This window comes from Dreissena polymorpha, chromosome 8, assembly GCF_020536995.1.
Source record: "Dreissena polymorpha isolate Duluth1 chromosome 8, UMN_Dpol_1.0, whole genome shotgun sequence".
Classification (NCBI taxonomy): Eukaryota; Metazoa; Mollusca; class Bivalvia; order Myida; family Dreissenidae; genus Dreissena; species Dreissena polymorpha.
In genome coordinates this window covers 1,697,673-1,712,192 of record NC_068362.1, presented here as the reverse complement: position 1 = coordinate 1,712,192, position 14,520 = coordinate 1,697,673, and the positions used below count along the sequence as shown (strand labels likewise).

The following is a 14,520-nucleotide window of genomic DNA, read 5'->3' as shown; positions in this document are numbered from 1 at the left end:
ATAATATCACTTTAATGTAATATTTCATGGAAAAAGAAATGATTTTCTGTTAGCAATTCAAAGAAATATTACCTGTGAATAGTGCCAGTTTGCAGTTAGAACAATCCTGGAAGTCTTTCTTGACAAAGGATTCAGCTTGCTAAGCTTTTAGAAAATTCCAATAAATAGTTATGGGAAAGTTTGGTCAGCTAGCTGTACAAAAATTCCAATATAAATTTCATAGAAAAATTGTCAGCTACATGTAAGAACACATCAAGAAAAGTTTCCTCGAAAAAAAAGGTCAGCTCAAAATCTAAATATACAAAAAAAAATGCGGAAAGTGTCTGCATGGTGTTAGAACATGGCTAGAAATATTTCCAGGACAAAGTGCATGCTGGCTGTTAATCAACTCCAGTAAGTTTTTTTTTCAAGAATCTGGCTGTAAAAAAAATCAGTAAACTTCTCAGGATTTTTTGTAAACAGCATGCTCACAAACTAGTTACGCTTGATTGGCTGTCTTCGGCTCAGGTAGGTACTACTTACAAGTACCCCAGTAAAGAAGTATTCAACAACGTACCTCAGGTACAGAAAATATGCTTAAAGGCACCAGACCATACTCTAGGGTACTTTTAAGAATATTTTCCGTACCAAAAATACTTTGTCGTACATGAAAAACTACCCGGGGTACATTTAAGTAGTGCCCGAGCAAAAAATTACCAAGCACTAGTAACCAACAACCTTTATTCTTAACGGGACGGGCTTTAACCCTTTCCCGTATAGATACGTGTTTTGGTGCATTTGTAGTCCCTTAGAAAGTTACATTAAATGAAATACCTTTCTTACTAAATTCAAGTTTTAAAGGCTTCATTTCCAACCATTAGTTACCGGTGAGCAGCAAACTGCATAAAACCTGAACATACTGCAAGTGACTCACAGGCTGTTCTGGTTTTATGCCGTTTTCGTTTTGCTTCTTATGGAGGAAAGGATTAAATTATAACAACAACACGTTGATTTGATCAAGGTTAATATAGTCTCCTAATCTTTATAGTTGAATTATAAAACACAAACATACAGAGCAATGTAGACATCACATAGAAATTAGAACGAAAAGCACAGACTGCATTCATATGAAAAAATTTAATGTCATAGAGGTTTGAGATTTGTATGAATCTATCAGGTGGTACTCAAGGACCCAAAGCAAGAACAGAAAAAAGTTGACCCTTTTCTGCTGATATATGCATTTTTCGCATTTGTTGTCCATTAGAGAATCAAATACAATTTAACACTTAATTACTAGATAATAAAGTTTTAAAGGCTTGATTTCCAACCATAAGATACTGATGTGAGGCAAACAGCATAAAACCTGAACAGCCTGTAAGGTTCACTGGTTTTATGCTGGTTGAATTTAGCCATTTTCAATTTGCTGCTTAGCAAAAAAGGGTTAACAAAACCAACAAGTAAATCAGTACGTGAGATAGACACACCAACACAAAACAGCACAAGCAATGAATACGGGAAATCGTGTGATTGCAAAGAAAAAATTATAACGTGCTATATGTAATCTCTTAACAAATTCTTTTGGGCCTCAATAGATTCTTAAGAGTTCAGAAATGAGTAATATGCCTAATATACTTCCCATAAAAATGTAAAAACCGAAATAAGTCGCGATTGAAAAACTTCTAAAAACATTTGTTGTGACAAACATGAACTACAAAAAACGTGACATCAAAACTTCTACAAACATTTGTGCGATTAACAGATCCTGTTGCTGTCCAAGACACGGGGTGATGTTACCAACAACAGGGTGATAAGAATTTATTGGCTCGAGCATACACACACTATGTAAATATTACACTCAACATTTTATAATAGTCCCATCTAAAATGTTAGGTATGATAAAAATGTAATATGGACTACGAGATGTGTATAGGGAATTGCATGAAGAACACAGGAAAGGTCCAACTGAAAATGGATGTAACACAAGGTGGACAATATGGGCAGTGAGAATATATTGTAAGTGGGGTTTCATTGAAAATAAATTTATTTGAAAGGATTGAACTCAATACAGGAATCCCCTATCTTTCTGGTTCAAAAATCCCTATCAATTCAAAAAATGTGCATTACCTTCAGATTCCCCTTACTCTGTACATTTGCTATGTTTGCTTATGAATCGGATATCCATTTAGCACAGTAGTATTAGGATTTATTTTTTTTAATTCCACAGACAATCGGCCGGTGATGAAGAAAGGTTGTGCATACAACTGTCACATTGCTATTGTATGCACAGCAAGGTTTGTAAATATTGCTTATTTAACTTTGAAGAAATTGAAGTTTCTTCTTTAACTCTTTCAGTGCTGGTACCGAATTTTGAAGGCCTTTGCAATCAGTTTGGATCCAGATGAGACGCCACAGAACGTGGCATCTCATCAGGACCAAACTGTTTGCTATTCTGATTGTATTCTTTGGAAAAAAACAAAGAAAATGCTAATTTTAGAAATTCAGCAGACCACATTTTAGCAGACGACAAATTTCCCAGCATGCAAAGGGTTAATTGTATTTTAATAACATAACTTGACATTTGGCAGAAATGAGAGGTTTTACAAAACAATCAGGTTATATTCCATTATGTTCTTTTCAAGCTTTTTCTTTTTTTGTGGAAGGAGAAAAGATGGATGGGTGAAGGGGAAAAACAATTGACAGACATACAAATGGCACATATAGTCAAATGTGTATGCCGTACGAACCAGTTACGTTAAATTACCTTAAAATTGAAACACTTAAAATTACAAAAACATTTTGTTTTAACAAATGACTAACAGTTCAATCATTGAATAATTTATCTGTAAAGTTTTCCAGCAAACTACATTCAAGAATTCATAACAATGATTCCCTGATTATTGTCACCTCTAGCAGACAAAACAAAATGGCGGCCGATGAAAACATCACCTATTACCAACACTTCATAAATACTACTCGAGTATATACATAGTCACATGACTAGCACGTGACCCGGACTCGGCGAAAAAGTCTGCGTCTGCTGCAATCAAAATTGCAAACAGAAATATGCTTTTTGGTGTGTAAATGCACGTTTTCATAAATGCATTCAAAAAGTAATAGCAAAAAACACACAAAACGGTGTAAAATAACAATAAATGCATTCCTTTAACCTGTTTTGGCGCATTTGTTTCAAGCCAAGTAGGCAAGTAGATCATGGACTTCATGTGCGACCATTTGTTTATCAATGTGACGTCATGCGCACTTTTGCGCATGTGCATACAGAACCAAAACAAAACGTCCGATAATAGGTGCTGTTCGATAACAGGTACTTACACGATACACAAAGTTTCATTATCATATATTATTTATTATATATGTATTATGCTGTTTGTGAGTAAGCACAATATTAAGATTTGTTCTATTTACAGTAATCGGGACTTGACCTTTGACCTATTTTGAAAATTGAAAGGTCTTGCATAATCCCTACAAGGCCCTATGAAAGTATACCTAATTTAATATCAGAATCTTCAGTACTTAACGAGAACTTGCTGAATCCAGTTTTATGATGAGAAGTTTTAAATTACTTCAGTAATTGGGGTTGAATGTACCTAAACTTATGGGTGATTGTATATATCTAATGTAATTTTTTTTTCAGTTTAAATTGTTTGTTTTTTAATATCAGCAAACGGACGATGACCTCTGGTTAAAAAAGTATGTGCATAAGACTCACTTTTATACTTGTACCAAGTTGTATCCAATATTCTTAAGGCCTTATTAAATTGAGGGGGGAAAGTGGACTGACCGACACACAGACAGACGAAGGGTAAACCTAGTCCTCTCAGGTGAACATTTTGATGTATAATGTGTCAACTGATTACAGGGAAATCAGGATGACATTTGTAAAAACACCAATTCATTTACAATAAATTTTAGCTATTCTATGATATTGTTCCCTTCTAAAAAAAAATGAAACATTAACATCTCCTTTCAAGATAAAAGCTGTCACCATAGGATGACTTATGCCCCCTATAAACACTTGGTAGAAGTTATGAGCTTTTTTCGAAACCTAAACGCAGATTGCGAAACCTAAACACGGACCCTAAGTTCAAGGTCACAGGGGTCAAAATTCGTGTGCGTATGGAAAGGCCTTGTCCATATACACATGCATGCCAAATATGAAATTGCTTTCTGAAGCGACATAGAAGTTATGAGCATTTTTCGAAATCTACACGCAAAGTGTGACGGACAGACAGACAGTCCGATCACTATATGCCCTCCTTTGGGGGCATAAAAATGTCTTAGAATATCAAAATAAATCAGAAAGTGACCACATGACCTAGTTTTTAACCTGGCATGAGCCATATTCGAACTTTACCTAGATATTGCCTTGATACAACTTCTGACCAAGTTTGGTAAAGATCACATGAAAACTACTTCAATTAGAGAGCGGACAGCATGCTAAATTCTTGAAATGCACTAAGTGACCCAGTGACCTAGTTTTTGAACCGGCATGACCCATATTCAAACTTGACCTAGATATTGTCTAGATACAACTTCTGACCAAGTTTGGTAAAGATCTGATAAAACAATTTGAATTAGAGAGCGGACACGAAAAGTGTGACAGACTGACAGACAGACTGACAGACAGATTGACAGACAATGCGAAAACTATATACACCTTTTTCTTCGAAAGGGGGCATAAAAACCATTTACCCACTTTCCACTGACATTGTTTGCCCCACTTCTAAACATAATTGATGCAACATCTTCCCCTTATATTGTTTGCCCCACTGCTATTCTCCATTGATGACATATTTTCCTCTCACAATGTTTGCCCAACTGCTATTCACAATTGAAGCTACATTTTCCCCTCATATTGTTTGCCCCACCACTATTGAAGGCAATGCAATTGGAGAAATTTCTTCCAGAGAAATCTAGTTGTATTTAATAAAAGGGCAATTCCATAATTCGCAAGTGTACATGTCCACAAACATACAAATTTTTCACGTAATATCAAGCAACCTTATACAAACTTTAAAAATCTTCACACAATAAACTTAACTAATAGAGCTATCAGGACCTACAGGAAACAAGGGTTGCAATTTCTCATGAAAGTACAAATAATGGCAAACAAAATAATGGATTCAAGAAACATCACATGAAACCAGGTCTTAAGACGTTTAACATCAGTGTTTTTTTTCATGCAAAATCGGGTGCGGTTATTGGCCCCATTCCCCAAGGAAAAAAAGTATATATAATTCCCAAATGGGAGTTTAACCTTAGGAAATATAATACTAAAATCCACTTGTATTCTCAATTTTGAAGCAGTTTTAAGCAAAACAACAACACTAATTTCCAAATTTTAGTCAAAACGCCGCACATTTTCCAAATCCAAAGGGACCCAGCCCCATTCCCATAATGGTAAAAAAAAATCTTACTTGATTAAAATGGGCCGTGCTCTGTGAAAATAGAGTTTAATGCATGTGCGGCACTGGCCAATCAGGGACAAAACTTTCCGCTTAAACTGGATTTTCGCTAAGATGAGACTTACTGTAAACGAAAAATACCATAAAAGCAGAAAATGCCATCCCTGATTAGCCTGTGCAGCCTGCACAGGCTAATCTGGGACGACACTTTATGAACATGAATTTAACCCCCTTTTAACAGAGCACAGCCCAAATAATTAACCCTTTGCATGCTGGGAAATTTGTCGTCTGCTAAATTGTCGTCTGCTTGATTTCTAAAATTAGCATTTTCTTCGATTTTTTTCAAAGAATATTATCAGAATAGCAAACAGTTTGGATCCTGATGAGACGCCACGTTTTGTGGCGTCTCATCTGGATTCAAACTGTTTGCAAAGGCCTTCAAAATTCGGTTCCCGCAATGAAAGGGTTAACATTCAATCTCTAGAAAGGTCTGCAATGAAGAAGCTTACTACAAAGAAAATGTCTAAAGTCAAGTTATTGAAAAGAAACTGTTTTACTATTTTTAACAACAATGACCTTGACCTTTATTAAACTCTCCTTAAATACAATATAAAGCAAGGTCTACATGAAAGCAACCTACACAGAAACTTTCGGTGTAATACATGTACCTTAATCTTTACTCATGTTATAGAGGGGAAACTTTTAATCTTTACTCAAGTTATTGAGGGGAAACTTTTGATATCTTTACTTAAGTTATTGAGTTGAAACTGCTTTTTCCATTTTTAGTTACAGTGATGATGACCTTGACCTTAATGGCCTGAAATTATCAATAGGTCTTCATTTAACCCTTTGCATGCTGGGAAATTTGTTGTCTGCTAAAATGTTGTCTGCAGAATTTCTAAAATTAGCATTTTCTTCTATTTTTTTCAAAGAATACTTTCAGAATAGCAAACAGTTTGGATCCTGATGAGACGCCACGTTCTGTGGCGTCTCATCTGGATTCAAACTGTTTGTAAAGGCCTTTAAAATTCGGTTCCCGCACTGAAAGGGTTAAGCTCCATTCACACAAAATTTGAATGTATTACCTCCATCCACACTGAAGCTATTGAACAGAAACTTTGTATCTATTTTTAGAAACAGTGACCTTGACCTGCCTAGCCTGAAATACAATATCCAGCTAATCAAGCTTGTTATATTGTATAAAAAGTGATTACTACAGTCTATTGGTGTATAGCGGATTTTAGTGAGTAACGGATAGGTTAAACATTTTGGCAAAATTACTTTTTTTTTATGTTAAGATTTATAGTTTTCTATGAATTGAATACACAAAGCCTATCATTGTTAAGTCGATTTATTATTTTGCCGACGTTTGTCAATGTTTACAACTGTTTCTTTTTTCGAAAGCAAAACAAGGTCACGTAATGTACGCACCGTTTTTGTGACGACAGGAAAAGTGCAGACAAATGGTTTCTTGAATTTTGCAGATTTTGTTTGGTAAACTTAATGTTCATGGATGTAATATTTTAGTATTATGTGTCCTTTACATAAGTAAGAATGCTCAGAAACCAAATTGATGCGTACCATATAAAATAAGCATGAAAGCTGCTACTCGGGATTTAGTGAATAACGGACATGTGGTGACCCATATTCAGGAATGTGGGGATTGTCTCAAAATAAATATAAACTATGATATTAATTAGTGAAAACATCATTTTTAATGAAAAAAAAATCAAATTATAACGAAAAATCAATTTCTCTGAAAACATATTTTTCACTATCAAATCTGTATATATAACAAGGTATTCAACTCAAAATGACCTGAATATAGGGTGCATCGCTTTGAACAGCCATTACTTCATCAATTGTGCAGCGATTTCCATGAACTTGGTCTTATTAAACGCAGAAATGAATTTCCTTTCTGGAAATGTACATATATTGCAATAATTTTTTACAAATGCTGTGTCAAAGTTCAAGAAATAACGCAATACACATGTAATCCGATAAAGACCTAAGCGATCCGGTAATGGCTGAATCAGTGTACCATGAAATTCATGCTGTAAACAAATAATTTTTTTCGGAAATTTAAAACCACTGGCATGTTTCAATAGGAAAGACATGTGTCTATCTAGGTTTAATGGTTTAATTACTGAATGCATGGTGTTTACGTTGAAATGAGACTCGAAGTCCTTAGCTATCCGTTATACACCAATCGACTGTATTTAGTCTGCCATTCCCACACGTAACAGACATACAATAAGCCTAAGTTGTGCATCACATTAAATCTAAAGAACAACTCTTAATAAATAAACAACACTTTTAGAGATCTTAAAAACATTTATGGATAACAATGTAAGACAATCACTTATAAATACATATAAATTAATGGTTAATAAAGCGAAATTGACAAAAAGTTACCATATGGGATGAAATGATTTGACTTGTAATACAACATAAGATATAAGAATCTTAATTTAGAAATTCAAAGTAAGTGCAAATATATTATGCTTTCAAAACTAATAAAAAGATCGTCAATTGCAATTGACATGAAATCTCTCGTAACTATAGACAGTAAACTTCAAGCTTCTGTTAACCCTTTGCATGCTGGGTAATTTGTCTTCTGCTAAAATGTCGTCTGCTAAATTTCTAAAATTAGCATTTTCTTTCATTTTTTTCAAAGAATACTATCAGAATAGCAAACAGTTTGGATCCAGATGAGACGCCACGTTATGTGGCGTCTCATCTGGATCCAAACTGTTTGCAAAGGCCTTTTAAATTCGGTTCCAGCACTCAAAGGGTTAAAAAGCATGAAATATCATAAAAAATAAAATAACAAAAATGTTCATTCCTTCAAAAATTTCTTGACTGATCATTTAATAACATTCATAAATTAACATCTAACATTTAAATTTTAATGTAAACTAATAGTTTTAGAGTTATACTGGTATAAGATTTAATATATCTGACCAGCACAAGAAATTACATGAAAATAATTAAAACAAATATTAATAGTTCACATCATTTCTTCTCAGAGCAATCAATAACATTTAAATTCAATCCATTAAAACATACAACCTTGTGTTGTTTGCTGTTCAATCCAGCAACATTCATGACACTTGCAACTTCCGCTCAAATTCTAAATAAATAACTTTCATTCTATCACATAACATAACAGTCACATAACATATTCTCAAGCCAATCCTCAAGGATTGAATTGATGGCATCAAAGATTAATTGAAAAAAGCTTTCTTATAAACACAGCTAGTTTGGGAAAAGGTTCTAAAAATTATAATCAATTGCTAAACCCTTTTGCCTGTATGTTTAGTTTTTATAGAAGATACATATTACTAAAATGTTATGTATTTTGCCCCTTTGTAAACAAAATATTTGGATTTCACATATGGGCCCTTATTCACTAAACAAGTCTAAGACATCATTCTATGAATGAAGAAAATTCTTTACATTACAATATTCAACAATTGCTTTAATTTAGAGTCAAACTCGAGTCTATCTTTATGTAAAACAGTAAAAAAATTATTATTGACACATTCACCACTGGTAATCAGTATATATTCCAACACTAGACGTATTTTTGGGGCTTCTCAGTCTATGCTGTATTCTTAAGTCCAAGAAATGGTTAGTGAATACTGGGCCAGGCCTGATAGTTCTACTCCAGAACAACATAACTTAATATTCCTCTCAAGTGCTGCATGAATACTAGCCCTAGTCTCTGTGCAGTTTTTGCTCTGGTATATCATTTGAACAACTCAAAACTCCGCTAACAGTTTCCAACAATTCTTCAGACTCATCCTCTTTATCATCCCTACCTACCTTGACCTCTCCACTTTCCCCTTCCACCCTTTCCTCCATACCATTCACATTTTGCATATCAGTTGTTTCAACTTCGCTCGAACTTCTACTCTCCGCTAGTTCAACAACTCCATCACTACATCCAAATTTGTGTTCGATAGGATGCGAAACATTTGAACCACTTTCCATCAGATGAGCATTTTCCGTCTTGTTCACCCAAGACGCAGCGGATTGGGCCTGTTCTGCCAAAGTTTTCCGCATAGTCGGAGGCGTTACTTGCTTCACGATCAGCTCCGGCCCACCCCCGTAAATCCCAAACAGGTACTGCCACATGGCTCCGCTCAACTGACCATGGTCTGAGTTCGGGCGTACAACCACCTGGCCGTTCTTTACGATGCTGATCCTTTTGTTGTCGATGGGCCCAGGGGGACCTGGAAATGCACAAAAGCATAACCAAGTGTGTATGTACTATTATATTGGCATAAAAAATTAACCCAATGCATAAAACAAGAGCACCGCATAGCGGGTGCCAATGCTCGGCTGTGGGTGCAGTTTTGAATAAATGAAAGCTTGTCAGACGTTACCTTGACCTTTGACCTAGTGACCCAAAAATGGGTGTGGCATGTAGAACTCATCAAGGTGCAGCTACATATGAAGTTTTAAAGTTGTAGGTGGAAGCACTTTGATTTAAGAGCCAATGTAAAGGTTTTAGCACGATGACAGTCCTTTATACTCTTCCTGGTCCCTTTATGTTAGGAAGTTGTCAGTACAGATGATTTACATTCATACCAATAAAGCGACATGCCCAGATTTACCGTAATTACTCAATGTTTTCGGACACTTAAAAATAATTATTTTTATTCGTGTCCGAAAACTTAGATACGAAAAATATTCTCAAAATACAGGTGTCCGAAAACTGAGAGTCGAAAATTGAAGTGTCTGAAAAAAGCGTCCATTGTATCAACGACTTCCGGTCATAGCACGCCCTTGTAAACTACCATATAGAATAAATTACAGTTATGTTTGCATTGCATTTTAAATAATTTTAAATGCTTAATTTATTTGACAGAAAGTTACTACAAGGTTGTACTTGGGCAAACGAGTTCAAAGAAGAGCATGTGATGTACCGATACTCGCTAGTATGAACCTGAAATTAACGCAATAAAAAAGCAAACTATGAATTCTTTGTTTGTTTGTTTCCGATAGTTGTTGTCGTACACCTTCTATTGGTCGTAAAACTTGCAATACGGTTCATCACACTTTGAAGTGTTTATTATTTGTAACAGCTATTTTACTGAGAATCGGCAATACCATTGCGGTAGATAATTGAACTTGTTAATTGGCACTACCCCTGATAATTGTCATAACGCTTATGCTATCGGGCGAAACCAATGTTTAATACCGGTTTACAAGGTTATTTACCCAATAATGCAAATGTAATGGTCCGCTGCCCTCAGGCATGCACCTGCCACATTTTATGATGTTAATCCGGTTGTAAAACCCCATGATCGAAGTGTCATAAGTATCGAAAACAGGACCGAAATTGGTAAAATAGCGCAGTAAAATATACTGTCCGAAAACTTAGAGATATTAATTATGGACGAAAACTCGTGTGTCCGAAAATTAAGAGTCACGAAAAATAATTATTTTTGCTAAAAAAAGGGGTGTCCGAAAACTTAGAGTGTCCGCAAACATAGAGTAATTACGGTATGTCACGCCTTTGGATAGCTAAATTTTTTGAAAGAACAGAATAATGAGGCTGAAATTGTTAGATTACTAAGTCCTTACTAATAACAATATCTTCTTCATGTAGAAAAATGGTAATAATTTGATTTATTAGGAAAAAATTACAATATTTAACAAACATATTCAAAATGTATTGAAGTTGGAGAATTAACATCAAAAACTGGTTTGTTGGAATACAAAATCAAACCCACAAATAATTCCATATTCAAGTATTTTTAACATTAAGGGATTGAATAAATAAATAAAAAATTCCCCAAAGTAGGGGTGTCTCAAAACTTATACCTGTTTCCTGCACACTACTTCTTCAAAGCAAATTAAGTCACATGCTATTCACTAAATGCAGCATAACAACGCAGCCTCAATCAAGTCTCAGTCATTTAACAAGAGCACCGCATAAAAGGTGCCACGCTTGGCTGTAGGTGCAGTTTTGAATAAATAAAAGTAACAGTGACCTTGACCTGACCTAGTGACCCAAAAATGGGTGTGGCATGTAGAACTCATGTAGTTTCAAAGTTGTAGGTTGAAGCACTTTGATTTTAGAGCCAATGTTCAAAACCTTGACAAAATGTTAAGGTTTTAGCATGACACGGACGGCAGATGACACAACGACGGACAAGACGAGCTGGCTATGACAATACATCAGGTTTTCTTCCAAAACAGCCGAGCTAAAAAACTACACAAACAAAAGCTGTCACTGACACTGGTTAATACACCCCCACATACAGCTTTAGCACAGACAGACAGCCATCACAATCAATGCTGCATTTTGACTGAAATCTCCAAGCATGAGCTTTAATGTATAGAAAAACTTTCCTATGAAGTTTAACATTTTGAAATCCAAATTTCTTTCAGTCTTCAAGCCAGCCAGTTTATTAATATTCAATACATGGTAAATTTACAAAACTGAAAAGACCTTTTACAGAACTGAAAAGACCTATTTTGACAATAACAATAGTCTTTTGACCTCAAAGTCTGACCTTGACCTTGCAGATAGTGGCCATGTTCTTGTACACAACACACCATCTCATATTGGTGAATACATCATTTTAAAATCTTTCAATACATGCTTAAGTCATAGATCTGAAAAGCGCTTTTCTGACAATAATTTGGGGGATTTTGACCATGGAAGGATTTCCACATCCTTCAATGCACTGATGAATTTCCACATCCTTCAATGAACGGATGAATTTCCACATCCTTCATTGCATGGATGAGTTTCCACATCTTTCATTGCACGGATGAATTTCCACATCCTTCATTGCACGGATGAATTTCCACATCCTTCAGTGCACGGATGAATTTCCACATCCTTCATTGCACGGATGAATTTCCACATCCTTCAGTGCACGGATGAATTTCCACATCCTTCATTGCACGGATGAATTTCCACATTCTTTAATGAACGGAAGAATTTCATCATTCTTCATTGCATGGAAGGATTTCCACATCCTTCAATGCACAGATGAATTTTGGGGTTTAAAAACTTAATTTTCCGGCAAGTACTTACTGTCGTCTTTTTCCCGAACAAAATTTTCCCAGTCTTTAAACCAGGTCATGGAGATGGCATAGATAACGGATGGATTGTCCTCTTCCTTGAATTGGTCATTCAGCTGGAAAATAAAGCAGAACAAATTATTTCAAGCTTTTCTGGAAAATAACTGCAATATCACTTTGAAATATTCTATTTAATAAATATCAGTATTATGTTTTTTTACTTACATTTGATTTAATCTTACAACAAATTTAATCTTATAACAGAGTCTTCACAGAAATAATGCTGAATATCATCAAATGGCCAGTGTAATAATGAAAAAAAAAACAGATCTTACAGTAATATTACCCATCCCCTCGCTGTAAATGACTAAACTTCAACACAAGATTTTCAAAATTCTTATTCATTTACTTTTAACTAACTCTACAATCCCAAACTAGGATCACATATTAGCTACCATCACTGAATATTTCAGCGCAATGCACCAATCCAAACACAAGTTATTAAGTGGACATTTTTTATTTATTTTTTATAACAGTGACCATTACCTGACTGGTAAAAAATGCATATGACAAACTAGTTGTGCATGTTAGCTGCCTACACAGTACCTGCTTCCAAAATCAAATTATTTAGTTGGAACTGTGACCATGACATTGAAGTGGACTCCACTGACCCCATATGCAATCCGAATCCAATTTAAAGCTAAATAAACACACACAAGTTCATCACATCATATCCTTCTTAAATAAATTTAGTGAGTGGAAACTATTTTTCAAGTTTATACATGTATCACAGTGACCTTAACTCTTTCAGTGCTGGAACTGAATTTTGAAGGCCTTTGCAAACAGTTTGGATCCAGATGAGACGCCACAGAATGTGGCATCTCATCAGGATCCAAACTGTTTGCTATTCTGATAGTATTCTTAAAAAAAAATCAAAGAAAATGCTAATTTTTGAAATTCAGCAGAAGACATTTTATTTAGCAGACGACAAATTTCCCAGCATGCAAATGGTAAACCAGACTGTAATCCATATCTTAGTCACCATGCAAGCTTGCTTTACCAAACATTCATCAAGATTGGTCATGCATACTGCAATAATAAGCACAATAAAATAGCATATTCCTATTATATCCAGAATTATGTTTTAAGACCTCTTATGATGCCAGCAGTATCTGTATAATCTTGTTTGACTTTTCCTTCTGTTGGTTGCTACAATACACATGGGTATAACACCCCAGATGTGGTAGAAGGGTGGTAGTGGGAGGATGAAATAAAGGATTTAAGTAAGCCTGAACACCACAACCATGAGTATGAAACCCTATAAACAGTATAAACTTGACAAACTTTACACACGGGTATAACACCCCAGATATGGTGGGGATTTTAAGCCTTAAAACCATAACCATGATTTCCAACAGTACCTGTCAGCACTGGTTGAACTTTCCCTCAAAACACCCTGGAGGTGGGATGAGGATGGGGGGGGTGAAATAAAGAATTCAAGTGAGCCTTTAACCCTGGACTGATTATGACCCATTTTAGTCCCTTAGATAATCATATTTAATGACCTTAATCACTAAATTCAAGTTTAAAAGGCTTCATCTCCAACCCAAGATACTGCTGCAAAGAGCATTAAACCTGAACAGACTGCGAGTTACTAGGAGTAGCAGGCTGTTCCAGTTTTATGCTGGTTGCATATAGCTATTTTCACTTTGCCTATTTGCAGGAAAATGTGAAACAATCATAATTTCCAACAGTACCTGTATAAACTGGTCGAGCTCTCCCTTCTGTCGACTCCTCAGCTGCTGCTGCTGTTTCTGACACTGGGTGCAGGCAAACAGGTGGTTGCACGATGGACCGCCTCCAAACCTACAGGGCATTTTCATGAATGTGAGCATCCTCATGGGAAAACTGGGCTTAATGCGTGTGCGTAAAGAGTCATCCGATATAAGCCTTTGCTGTCCAGGCAGACTTATCAGGGACGACACTTTCCACTTTTATTTTTATATGAGGTCTCTTCTTTGAGAAATTTTAGTTATAGGCGGAAAGTGTCGTACCTGCATTAACCCTTTGC

General features: G+C 35.5%; 1 protein-coding gene across 6 annotated transcripts in view; it reads right to left on the bottom strand.

Moving 5' to 3' along the window:
- Nucleotides 1-986: 986 nt before the first annotated feature.
- Nucleotides 987-14,520, bottom strand: part of LOC127842729 (ubiquitin carboxyl-terminal hydrolase 20-like) — a 60,517-nt gene continuing 46,983 nt past the window's right edge. For all 6 annotated transcript variants that reach the window (XM_052372405.1, XM_052372409.1, XM_052372407.1 and 3 more), the window contains 3 exons: nt 14,207-14,315; nt 12,463-12,565; nt 987-9,640 (listed from right to left, as the gene is read on the bottom strand). In XM_052372405.1, the coding sequence (XP_052228365.1) occupies nt 9,123-9,640; nt 12,463-12,565; nt 14,207-14,315 (730 nt within the window). In that variant the 3' untranslated portion in view covers nt 987-9,122. The remainder of the gene's footprint in view (nt 9,641-12,462; nt 12,566-14,206; nt 14,316-14,520) is intronic.